The following is a 13,566-nucleotide window of genomic DNA, read 5'->3' on the forward strand; positions in this document are numbered from 1 at the left end:
CTTTTTGCATAGTGTGTTAGAGAATGGCGAGTAAAAAAAAAAATTCATCTAGATGTAATAGTTTAATAAAATGTCCTAATTTTATTTTCAGTTTGCATTTTCTTCTATTGATTTTTAGTCTTAGCTTTTTTCATTTTTTTGCTTTCCATAATTTCTTGATTCAGTCTTTTTAATCTTAATATAGATTTATTTTTATGCCAAATAAATTGACTTTAAGGAAAATAATATTTCAGTGTTTTCATTTTAAAAAATCAGATGTCTATAAACTACTATAAGCTAACATGGTACAGAGGAAGAGCATCACGAATTATCTTTATATTAAGACTACTCTAAAACTACTCGTTTTCCACATAAATAACCATACTTTGATATCCGAATTTTCTTTCAAACCTACCTAAAAATGCAAATTAAAAAAAAATTGTTCATGTAATTGTTTACCCTGGATTATATACAGTTTATAGTTTACTATCCTAAACTAGTTTATTTCTTTTATCCACTAGATGGAGCTCATATGCTTCCTTTAATAATGTCTATTAAAAGGGGGGATAGAAAAGCTGATTTTATGCTTAGAGTGTTATTGCTTTGCTGCAGTTTTTTTTGGAATACTTATTACTTACCAGATAAACCAAAGTCTACTGTGCTATCACAATCTAAAAAAGTAAACCAGACTCTTGGTTTCATGGCATTTTGAAACTTACTGTGACTAGTTGGATATTTATTAATATATTTTACAGATTTATGTTAAAGTGTTAGAATTTTTAAGTCACTCCATGTCTTTTGGTGTCTTTTATATAAATTGGATTTTAACAATACTGAGAAAATTAATTTTTTATTTTTTCTGGGATTATAGTAATAGTAGTAGCAGCAGCAATAATAATACTAATATTAATAATTGGCAAATTTATTGATAGTATATTACTTCTCTACAACAACTTTGTGACGGTAGGTATAGTGAAGAAAAAAGACCTTATGTAACTTGATCAGTATTGCACAGTTCATGAGTAATAGAGCCACTATTTGAACTCAAGTCTTAACTCAAATGTCTGAGCTTTTTACCACCCACTTCTGTTGTAAAGTATATGCATAGTGTTTTTAACCATTTGTTAGGATTTAAATTTAGAACTAAGATTAACCTGTTAAAATAGTTCATTGTAATAGGTATTAAATTTTTTTAAATTGTGGTAAAATATACATAACATAAAAGTTACCATTTTAACCATTTTTAAGTGTATAGTATAGGACATTGTGTACATTTACATTGTTGTATAAGTGTAAATGTTTTGAAAATTATTTATGCTTTTTGTGAGCTAAGCATCCACTTTTTAAAAAGTTAATCATTTAGCATCTACTTTACATGCAGTTATCAAATATTCACTTTTTTTAGCCAGTTTGAGAGGGATTTTTTTTTGGCCGTAATTTTGTTGAGGTAAAATTTATGTATGATAAAAATCATCCATTTTTAGTGTACTGTTTGAATTTGGGCAACTGTATACATTCATGTAACATTACCAGTCAAGATGTAGAGCATTTCCAACACTAAAAGTTTTCTTCTGCACCTTTGTAGTTGATTCCCTCTCTAGACCCCCAGCAACCCCTTGTCTGCTCTTTGTCACCTTTTGCCTTGTAAAAAAGTTTTTCCTATAAATGAAATTGTCATGATATAATTTCTTGTTTTTCATTTCTTTCAATTAGCATAATGTTTCTGAGATTCATCCATGTTATTGTGTGTATCAACCTTCCATTCCAGAAAGGAATGTTTATTGCAGAAAAATATTCCATATTATGGATATGCAAGTTTGTTTATCCATCTACCAGTTGATGGACCTATGAGTTTCTTCCCAGCTAGATGTTTTTATCATTATTTTTTGATTTTCAGAATCTTTCTGTTTGCCCTGAAGATGAATCAATCATCATGTCCTCTTTTGTGAACACTATGACTTCTCTAAGTGTAAAACAAGGTAATAAGTCTTTTAAATAAAAACATTTTCTTGTAATCAGGTTTCAAATTAGATTATTAAGGAGAGGATTTAGCAGTTAGTTTTTACAGAATTACTTATCTTATTTTGGGACATATTTAACCTGTTCTCTTTTGTTTTAACTTTGTTCATTCTGAAGCAAAGGTTTCCAGAATGGATGTGTGATGATTATAAAATCATAAGAAGTATAGCTTAACATTTCTTATTATTCAGCAGGGGGAAGAAAGCATTTTGTAATATAAAAAATAATAAAGAAAAATGAGCACTCCACATCGTAACAAAGTGCATATTTGGTCCAAGCATTACCTATGACAGTAATGGATACCACTAATAAAATGGTTAATCTGGGCAGGCACTTTATATGTATTATCCTATTTAATCCTCATCAGTGTTAAAAAGCTTTTACTACTTTTATTTGACAGATTTGGAAACTTAAGGTTTAAGGGTTAACCTCCCAATTATTTAACATGGTTTGCCCACACTCTAACAGATGTTAACTACTACAGTAGGATCTTAAGTTCAGGTCTGTCCATCTCAAAAGTTGATGTCATATAATAGACTGCCTCTCCATTAGTTGAATACTCTATTCCAGTAGACTGATATGATGTTCTAGTTTTATAATCTTTAAGTAAAAGGTATCAGAAACCTTGAAAATTTCTGAGTAATAAATTTATTTAGTTTTATTAACCTTTATAGTTATCACACTTAAGTAATGAATCTACTGTAACCTTGCCTGGTTGTGTTTGGTTTATATAAAGTTATTTTGTGGGACTTCAGCATGCTATCCAAAGTTTCTATTTGCAGGATTCCTCATGCTCTATTTTAGGTCCTTTAAATTGACATGTAAGCAAACTGAGAGTCACAGGGTTTAGGAGAGAAGTCTGTACTTTACACTTCTCTTAGCATAACTGCCTCCTTTATCATCATCTTTATAGGATATGAGAATTATTTCACTCTTACCTATTAAATTATTTTTAAATTGCAAAATAAACATAATATGAAATTTACTATCTTATCATTTTTAAGTGTACAGTTCAGTAGTGTTAAGTATACTCACATAGTTGTGTAATAAATAATCAGAACCTTTCATCTTGTAAAACTAAAACTCTAAAAAATAACAATTCCCCATTTTCCTTTCCCTCCAGCCCCTGGATCCACTATTCTACTTTATGTTTCTATGAGTTCGACTATTCTAGATACTTCACATAACTGAATTGTACAGTATTTGTCTTTTTTGTCACTAACTTATTTTACTTAGCATAATGTCCTCAACATTTGATCCATGTTGTAGTATGTGGCAGAATTTATTCCCTTTTTAAGGCTAAATAATGTGCCATTGTGTGTTTATATCACATTTTGTTTATCCATTCATCTGTTGATGGACTTTTTTTTTTTTTTTTAAGATGTTGGGGGTAGGAGTTTATTAATTTATTTATTTATTTTTGCTGTGTTGGGTCTTTGTTTCTGTGCGAGGGCTTTCTCTAGTTGTGGCAAGCGGGGGCCACTCCTCATCACGGTGCGTGGGCCTCTCACTATTGCGGCCTCTCTCATTGTGGAGCACAGACTCCAGATGCGCAGGCTCAGCAGTTGTGGCTCATGGGCCTAGTTGCTCCGCGGCATGTGGGATCCTCCCAGACCAGGGTGCGAACCTGTGTCCCCTGCATTAACAGGCAGATTCTCAACCACTGCGCCACCAGGGAAGCCCCTGTTGATGGACTTTTTGGTACTTCCACCTTTTGACTGTTGTGAATAATGCTGCTATAAACATTCGTGTACACATATCTTCAAGACCTTGCTTTATTCTTTTGTATATATGTCCAGAAGTGGAATTGTCTTAGCTCTTAAATTTTAAAATGTGATTATAGGTTTGTATAATTACATTATTACAAATTATATTAATTACAACTTAATTACATTAATTTGGTTTGTAATCTTTTTTCTATTATTGTAGTTGAAGATGGGGAAGTATTTGATTTCAGAGGAATGAGATTAGATTGGTTTAGATTACAGGTAAGAATAATTTTCATTGTCATTCTGTTTTGTTATTGAATACCTTAGTTAACATGAAAACATAACTTAATATGAAAAAAATATTCATTATATACCTATTGAAAAGACTCCTTTTGTATAACTAACATAGTCTACTTCATGAAAGAAACTTTTTTTTATTGAGGTATAATTAACATGAAAGGTTCTGTTAGTTTCAGGTATACAACATAATGATTCAATATATAAGTATATTTTGAAATAATCACAGTAAGTCTAGTTAATATCCGTTACCACATGTAGTTACAAAGTTTATTTTTTCTTGTGATGAGAACTTTTAGGATTTACTCTCCTAGCAACTTTCAAATATGTAATACAGTGTTATTAACTATAGCCACCATCCTGTACATTACATACCCAGGACTTACTTATTTTGTAACTGGAAGTTTATATCTTTTGACTACCTTCACCCATTTCACCTACCCCTGACTCCCTGCCTCTGGCAACCACCAATCTGTTGTCTGTACCTGCAAGTTTGGTTTTTTCTTTTGTTCATTTTGTTTTGTTTTTTTGTTATTTTATATTCCACATATAAGTAAGATCATATGGTATTTGTCTTTCTCTGTCTGACTTCTTTCACTTAGCACAATGCCTTCAAGGTCCATCCATGTTGTCACAAATAGCAGGATTTCCTGCCTTTTTCATGGCTGAATAATATTCCTGTGTGTGTGTGTGTCCCACAACTTTTTTTATCCATTCATCCATCAGTGGACACTTAGGTTGTTTCCATGTTGTGAATATTGTAAATGATGCTTCAGTGAACAAAGGAGTGTAGATATCTTTTTGCATTAGTGTTCTCATTTTCTTCAGGTAAATACCCAGACATGGAATTGTTAGATCATATGTTAGTTCTATTTTCAATTTTTTCAGGAACCTCCATACTGTTTTCCATAATGGCTGCACCCATTCCCATTCCCACCAATGATGCACATGGATTTCCTTTTCTCCACATCCTCACCAACACTTGTTATTTATTGTCTTTTTGATAATAACCATTGTAACAGGTGTGAGTTGATGATTAGTAATGTTGAGCATCTTTTTATATACCTGTTGGCCATCTGTATGTCTTCTTTGGGAAAAGCCCTATTCAGATCCTCTGCACTTTTTTAATTGATTTGTTTTGGTTTTTTGCTATTGAGTTGTATATATAGAAGACATAATTTGTATTAGTTGTTAAATTTGGATAAATATATTTCTCACTTATACCAATATAAAAGTTTTGATTACAGTATCATATTTTTTACATAACTAGGTTTTTGGGCCACGTAGTCTTTGTTATAACTACTCTGCCATTGTAGTGTGAGAGCAGCTTTATTTAATATGTAAACAAATGGGCATAGTTGTGTTTCAATAAAACTATTTATAAAAGCAGGCAGCTGGCTCACAGACCATAGTTTACCATCCCCTGATCTAGTGCTAAAAGCTTCATTTTTATGAAATGCAGAAATAAATATTAGACTTAAAAAGTTTTTATTCAATATATAACCATCACATGAATAGTTTTTAAGGACTTTTTAAAATTCGAGCCTGAAATTTTTGTATGTACTGTAAATTTAATGATAGAATTTAATTGCCCCTTAAATATTTCTAGTAATTATGGGGAAACTGTGGCATGGTATTTTCAATAACTGTATATTTAAAAATAATAATAATATGTTCTCATTATAAAAAGTCAAAGTATCCAGAGGTAAAGTAGAAAAGGAAAATTCTCACTTTTCCCAGTTTCATTCCCCAGAAATGTTAACTCTTAATAATTGGCCTATGCAGTATCCTTTTAGATGTTCAAACCTATAAATGAGGTTATACTGTATACTGTTCTGCAACATAAAAAAATTTTAAAGTGTTTTAATTAAAAGTGAAAATATAAGCACCATGTGTTTGAGGAAGAGATTTTTAGATGAATACAGTCTCAGGAAGCACTCATAGAAAGAGCATAGTTTTCTGGCAGTCTGCTTAGTTCCCTGAGGTGCTTTTGCTTTTGTTAGATTCTTTCCTTCCAGTGTCAAAATATATAGGTACTTTTCTGTCTGTTGATCTGTGTTCTACAACAGCATATTTTTAGAAATTAAGATTTTATAAATTAAGCCACAGTTTTAAGTAACTTGCCTGAGATTACAGAGCTGGTTAGTGGGAGATCAGGGGAAGAATACTTGAGATACCACCATCCCCAAATGTTTAATGTGTATATATTATAGGTTATTTTCTTCCAGTTAAAAATAAAGTTTAGAAATTAACATTTTCTTGTTTTAAAAAATGCTCTGGGGCTTCCCTGGTGGCGCAGTGGTAGAGAGTCTGCCTGCCAGTGCAGGGGACACGGGTTCGTGCCCTGGTCCGGGAAGATCCCACATGCCGTGGAGCGGCTGGGCCCGTGAGCCATGGCCACTGAGCCTGTGCGTCTGGAGCCTGTGCTCCACAATGGGAGAGGCCACAACAGTGAGAGGCCCATGTACCGCAAAAAAAAACCCAAAAAAAAAAAAAACCTCTGAAACAATACATAAGCAGTGCTTATAAAATGAATGAAAATAGAAGTGGAATTACTCTGCCAAAGGATATATACATCAAAAATTTTAAAAGTCATTGTCACAAAGTTTGAACTGCTTTCAGTCTCTTACTCTTAGTTTGTGGGAGTGCCTAAACCAACAATTAGGTTCAGAGAATTTTAGAGATTTAGATACATTTCAAATATACCCTTATTAAATACTTCCAGGATTCTTAATCTTATTCATTTGAAAAATTTACTTGAGAATTTTACCTTTGTCCAGTGCAGTCATACAGCAGAATATAAAGCATCTGAGTGAGCATTAGAGATATAGAATTGATATATCCCTCTGTGAGATTTTTTAATTTTACTTAGCTTATAAATGCAACACTGTAATGACATTGCTATCTCTCTTCACATAGTCTTCCTTCTTTGTTTATCTGTGTATCCAAATTTCTTCTTTTTTTTTTTTTGTGGTACGCGGTTCTCTCACTGTTGTGGCCTCTCCCGCTGCGGTGCACAGGCTCCAGACGCGCAGGCTCAGCGGCCATGGCCCACAGGCCTAGCCGCTCCACGGCATGTGGGACCTTCCCGGACCGGGGCACGAACCCGTGTCCCCTGCATTGGCAGGTGGACTCTCAACCACTGAGGCACCAGGGAAGCCCAAATTTCTTCTTTTTATAAGGACGCTGATCATATTGGATTAGGGTCCACTTTAATGACCTCATTTTAACTTGATTACCTCTATAAAGACTCTTTACATTCTATGGTATTAGGGATTATAATTTTGGGGGATATAATTTAACCCGTAACATTGCTCTTAACCAGGATTGTGACATACAGTCACTCAACCCCTTTCTATTGCATAATAGGTTCTTATTTTTTAGTGATAATAGGTCAGAACATACCAAGGAAGAAATAATGGGACATAAAACTGAGCCAGAGAAGTCTTAACTAGGAAAAGGGGGCAGAAGTGCGAGGTGGGTGGCAGTGTCCAGAATCTAGGAGGTTTGCAGAGATTATTAAGAGCAGGTCAACAATGAGGGTTCTAAGACTACAGACTAGACCATAGGATGCAGGATATAAAATATTGACAGTAGTATTATATAATCTGTAGAAGAGTACAAATCCTCTTTTGGGTATTTTATAAATCTGGCTATGAAGACAAGGCATAAAACATGAAAAATTAAATAGCAGTTTAAAAATCTAAAAGCTTAAGTTGAAATATGCCACCAACAGAGTATGATTAACAATTAATTATAGTTTTCTTAGGAAGGAGAAAGTTTTATTCAAGTTGGAATTGCTGCTAATGGCTTTATAGAGAAAGCAACGTTTTAACCCAGACATTGAAAGATAGGTAGAATTTGAATAGGAACATAGCTTACACAGGAAAGGGCAAGTAAAGAAACTTTTTAGTGTAAAGTATTACTACAAGAAGGAAAATATCAATATCTTCACAAAAGATATGAATGATCTGCATTTGATCAGTGATCTGGTAGAAGGACAAGAGTTATTAGGTATAAGCATATGGCCAGAGAGAGATGTCCTGAGCTCTATAGATATCACTTCTTGAGTAGAGCAGGGCTAGAAGGATAAGCATTTGGGGGAATGTTATAATATGCTTTGTGCCTTCACTGGAGTCTTTGTAGTCTTAAAAGAAGAGTTCTCCTTCTCTACATGTATTCTCTGCCATTTTTTTCTGCTTCCTAAGGCACCTCATTCCACTGTGTCTCATTAGTCCCTTAAGCATCTTCAGTCACTCTTTCTTTTAGCTTCTTCTTTTCTGCCTTCTAATTTACGTGGGTTGTTCAAATCTTAGACTTTTATTTAAACCAATTCTTTTTTAGTAATGTATGTTTCTTCTTCCATTGTTGTCAGGCATTTCAAATGAGTGTTTTAAATCAAATTATCTCATTTTGTCACCATCTATTTCATCTGAATTTATTTTCACAGTGATATTTTAATTCAGAATTTTTAAAATGAGGCTCAGTTAATGGAAGTCTTTATTGAACTCATGGCCACTACTGGTTTCTCTTTATACTTTAAATCTGATGAAAAGTAAATTAAACTTCCGTTAGACTGAGTTTGTGATGAATGTCCAGAATATATCTTGCCATTAGAGTACTGCCATCATATTCCTCATTCTCTTCCCTTTACTGGCAGACACAAACAACAAATATAAAACTCTGCTTTGTGATGTGCCTGCCTCAGTGAATGGTAATTTTCTCCATGTAGAAGCTGAGATTTCCCATTGTAGAAGCTGAGGTTTGATTTTTATCCTACTTAAAAGGCAATAATTATTTAGTCTCTTAATATTTCATGTGTACTAGCAGAAGACATGGGAGTCTTGGATCAGAGACAAAGGACTTAATTCACTGCACAGGAAGTGGCATGAACATCAGTATATATACATCATTTTTCCCTTGCTTCCGTGTCTCATGTGGGTAGTACAGAGAGACCCAGATGAATGCTATGCATTGGTCATGTCTTGCAGCTAAGGAGGACTGAGTTTGAGGAACCCTCTGTTTTGTCATCAACAGTAAGCATACTTGCTCTTTGTTCCAGAGGGACACATTTCTTTATTTCTCAAGTTTGGTAGATGCAAATATAATCCCCAGAAATGGCCTGGATAGTGAGTGGTCTGGGCCTTGCGTTTTTGGCATATCCAGCAGGGTGTGTAGGCACACATATGAGATTTATGAAGGAATGTCTCCCTAAAGCCAGAACCCTGGCCATCATCCATAATTCTCTGTTGCCTCTCACATCTAGTCATTCCCAGATTAAACACTTTTGAATTGTACGACCCTAGACCATAGCATAATCCTGTCTGGATTATTGCCACCACTTCATCCTAATAGATCTCTGCCTCCTGTTCCCTTTCTGCCCACCCCTCTCTGTTTCCTCTTCCACAAAGAATAATCTTTCTAAACAATAATTAGCTATCACACAGAACCTTCGGTGGTTCACCAAAAAGTTTAAATTCTTTAACATGATTTTCAAGGGTCTGCAGGATCTGGTCGAATCTTTTCTTTTACCATTTCCTTTCTCTTCTTTGCACTCTAACCACAGCCATAGTGAGCAGTGTTTTGTTCTGTAGGCACCCCTCCTATTCTTGTTCTCCACCCTTCTGAAATGTCCGCCATCTGTGGGCAGGTTTCGCTTTCTGTGAGTTGGTACCTCTTTAGTGGAATTTCTTTCCCTCACAACCTATCCTGATGATTTCGGTTAAGACCTATTGCCTTTTTGGTCAACGTACACTAATTTTACCATCTTCACAGTGGTTTTCTAGAATCCATCAGTTAATACAATGTGTTATGTTATCCAGTTTTTAATGATTCAGTATAATCTAAAACCTCCCTGAATCAACATGTGCAATACCTACTTTCATCTTATTGTTTCCTATATATGTTTTCTCTTGAAATAGATTGAAAACCTCTTTTGGTAGGGACACTGTGACAATTCATTGTTTTATACTTTTGATGTTGTAACTTCACTTATTTTGGGCATTCAAGATGAATGACCCATGTATTAGATTCTGTTTTATGGACAGTATTTCAGTTTATTTAAAGAAATTCTTGATAGGAATTTCAAGTTTGGGTCACTGTAGACAATTTTTAAAAGGTGATGTTGCTCATAATAAACTTTAAGTATTTTTCAGTAGTGGGTGTTTTTCTTTTTTCTTTCCCCCCTGTAGACTTGGTCTATACCTAAAGTCATTACCTAAACTACTTTTGTTTTTTGCTTTACTTTTACAGGCATATACTAGTGTCTCTAAGGCTTCACTTAGTCTTTCAGATCACAGAGAACTTGGAAAGATGATGAATACAATAATTTTTCACACAAAAATGGTAGATTCCCTGGTGGAAATGTTGGTGGAAACATCAGATCTCTCCATATTTTGGTATGTTGTAATTTTCTTTAAATCAGAATTTGAAATTTTTATTATCCAAAGGTATATTTCTTGATTATTTATGTTAGTGTGGTGCTTAATACAGTTCAGTAATAGACTCTTAAGAATAAATGGAATAGTGGACAACTTGCCAATAAAATGAAGTTTACCAAGTTGGGATTTTATATCTATTTTTCTCTATAAGAGCAACTCTTACTGATGTGAATTTATTTTTTACACTTTCTTTGAGGAGGTGAAAACAGTCACTTCAGATTGTGTCATTAGACTAAAGGAAAAAAGTTTTGGGTCAGGGTTAAATAGAGCAAACATTGGAAATTAAATAGCACATAATTTCACTCTGCAGTATTAAGTTAGACATTTATATTATGATGATGTGGTGACTATTCCCTCCATTGTGCTCCACTCTCCTTTGCTTCTATCATATAGCTCTTTTGTTATACTTAGTACTTTACAACTCTTCTTCTCCCCCACATAATATGGTTCTTTTTAAAATTTATTTATTTATTTTTGGCTGCATTGGGTCTTTGTTGCTGTGCGTGGGCTTTCTCTAGTTGGGGCAAGCAGGGGCTACTCCTCGTTATGGTGCGTGGGCTTTCCATTGCGGTGGCTTCTCTCGTTACGGAGCATGTGCTCTAGGTGCGCGGGCTTCAGTAGTTGTGACACACGGGCTCAGTAGTTGTGGCGCATGGGCTTAGTTGCTCCACAGCATGTGGGATCCTCCCAGACCAGGGCTTGAACCCGTGTCCGCAGCATTGGCAGGCGGATTCTTAACCACTGCGCCACCAGGGAAGCCCCATAATATGGTTCTTGAAGAAGGTCATGTTTTTGTTTCCTTAATGTCTAATATAGTAGGTACTTAATAAATATCTAAATGAATAAGTGAGCTTGATTGTAATAAAATTAATAGACAGTGGTGTCAGGACTCAAACTTAAGTATTCTTACACCAGAGCTGTACAATAACAACTCTGTTTCTGCTTCCTGACCTTTTTTCCTTTAGGGAAGCTGATGGGAATAGTCTAGTAGATCCCTTTAATTCTAAAATGCTGAGATAGTCTCAGTGGATAGTGATAGTAGTTTCTTTGTATTGAATAGAGATCATTATGAAAAGTGTCTCGTTGCTTTTATTTTTGGGGGAAAAAAACCAATCTACACTGATTTTTGCAGTTTGTAGTATGGCTTTAATTAGCAGTGTTACAGAAGAAATCCAAATCGCCAGGTGGGGAAGACATAGGGATCTCTTAATGCAAGTCATGAAACACAGTTATCACATAACAAGTTTGTAAGAATTTTAAGGATTATTTGGAACCCTATCCTATTGTCTGACCCAAAGGCTACCTTGGAAAGAAAATGGAACATTTTACGTTTAGGTGTTTTTGAGCTACAGAAAGGTTCCTATTGCAAAAGAAGGATACAGCAATCAGAAATTCCTCTTCTCTTTCTTGGAAATAAAGGCACTTTGAATAATGTTTAAAATTTGCAAATTTTCAGTCATTTAATTAATTTTTATCCATATTTTCTCTTAACCACAGTCTTACTTTGTCATATCCAAGATAAAGACATGTGTACGACTTCTGTTTGTCTTCATTATTCCAAGATGTACTATATTTTATCACCTCACATTCTTTTAGATTTAACATCTCTTAAATCCGGAAGTAATTTAAAATTGATGGTGTGTCATTGTTTAATTGACAATGTTTTTCTTTCTTAGTGGTACATAAAATAATGGTGTTTCTTAAAATTGATAGTGACTTAGCTTTGATAAAATTTGATGATGTAAGATTTGAATGTCATATATTCATATGCCATAGATATGGTTTATCTTCTCTTTAATTTTTTTATTTAAAAATGTGTTAATGTTATATAAATAATATTTTTATTACTCTGAAATGATTATTGGTGTGTAAGAGATAACTCTTTGGAAAAATAACTTTTCTTTTCCTAAGAGAATAAATGCTACAGTTGGTAATTTTTACTCACTTGAATCAAATTAAATTAATTATAAGGTACTGTTTCATAAAATTTTAATTTTAACTATAAAAATTGTGATTCTAATTTTTGTTTCCTTATAGTTTTTATAGTCGTGCTTTTGAGAAGATGTTTCAACAATGTTTGGAGTTACCCTCTCAGTCAAGATACTCAATTGCATTCCCACTACTTTGCACTCATTTTATGAGTTGCACACATGAACTGTGTCCAGAAGAGGTAATTTCAGAGTAGTATTGTGATTTATATGGTATGCAGAAAAAACTACTCCAAACATAAAGCTGACCGAATGTTCACAAAGACTCACAAAGTCCTAATTATCTAATCTAGCTGCCCACTAATGCATCTCTGTGCAGAATCAGAAGAATGCTTGAATAGATATATGATATAGATATAATATATATCTGAATAATCAGATAAATATACATACATGTTTGTAAGAACATATAAAGTCACTTGGAATTACCTTTATTAAAATAGTGAGTCAGGTATTAATATTTATGGTAAAGTTATATAGTGATTGATTTTTGAATGCTTAGTTTTCCTCTGAAACGCTCATTGAAAAGACTTGAAAATTGGAGAGATTACTGACTAAACATAAACATTTCAAAGAGGAATTTCACTGACTCGTCAATATAATAGATACAGTAAGCAAAATCCAGATTTGCTGGTATTTGTAATATATTCACATACAGGCACACACAGTTACTGAGTAATTGAACTACTCAAGTTTTACAGATACCAAGTATCTATCAAAAATGTACTCAGTATTTCTTCTAATCTTTCAAGAAGAAATATCACTTTGTGAGTATGGTAAGAATATATATTAAAATTAAATAGTATTTTAAAAAATAATTTAACTTAGTGTTGAATCCCTTTACTTAGAGCTGCAGAACTTGTCAAAAAAAACCTTACAAATAGCAGCATTATTATTATCTTTAAGCATTAGGTAGTATCTGTTGTAGATTGTTTTTCAGCATTCCATTGGAAGCAGGCTCAGACAGAAATTAGCCTGCAGGAAGTTTATTAAGGAGTGCTTTTAGGATTAATACCTGTGAGGATATAATACCACCAATTTTAATAGATTTGTAGATTTTTTACAATTAAAAGATTTTTTTCCCCCAATCGTGACACCTAAGATATATTGTCAGTTTTTCCTCACCATCATCCT

General features: G+C 33.7%; 1 protein-coding gene across 1 annotated transcript in view; it reads left to right on the top strand.

The window, feature by feature from the left end:
• NCKAP1 (NCK associated protein 1) overlaps nt 1-13,566 on the top strand; it is a 98,405-nt gene that overhangs the window by 51,616 nt on the left and 33,223 nt on the right. The window contains exons 14-17 of the mRNA XM_082658454.1: nt 1,877-1,958; nt 3,928-3,986; nt 10,257-10,402; nt 12,482-12,614. Of these exons, the coding sequence (XP_082514580.1) occupies nt 1,877-1,958; nt 3,928-3,986; nt 10,257-10,402; nt 12,482-12,614 (420 nt within the window). The remainder of the gene's footprint in view (nt 1-1,876; nt 1,959-3,927; nt 3,987-10,256; nt 10,403-12,481; nt 12,615-13,566) is intronic.

Source organism: Grampus griseus (assembly GCF_964374135.1).
Source record: "Grampus griseus genome assembly, chromosome: 7".
Taxonomy (NCBI): Eukaryota; Metazoa; Chordata; class Mammalia; order Artiodactyla; family Delphinidae; genus Grampus; species Grampus griseus.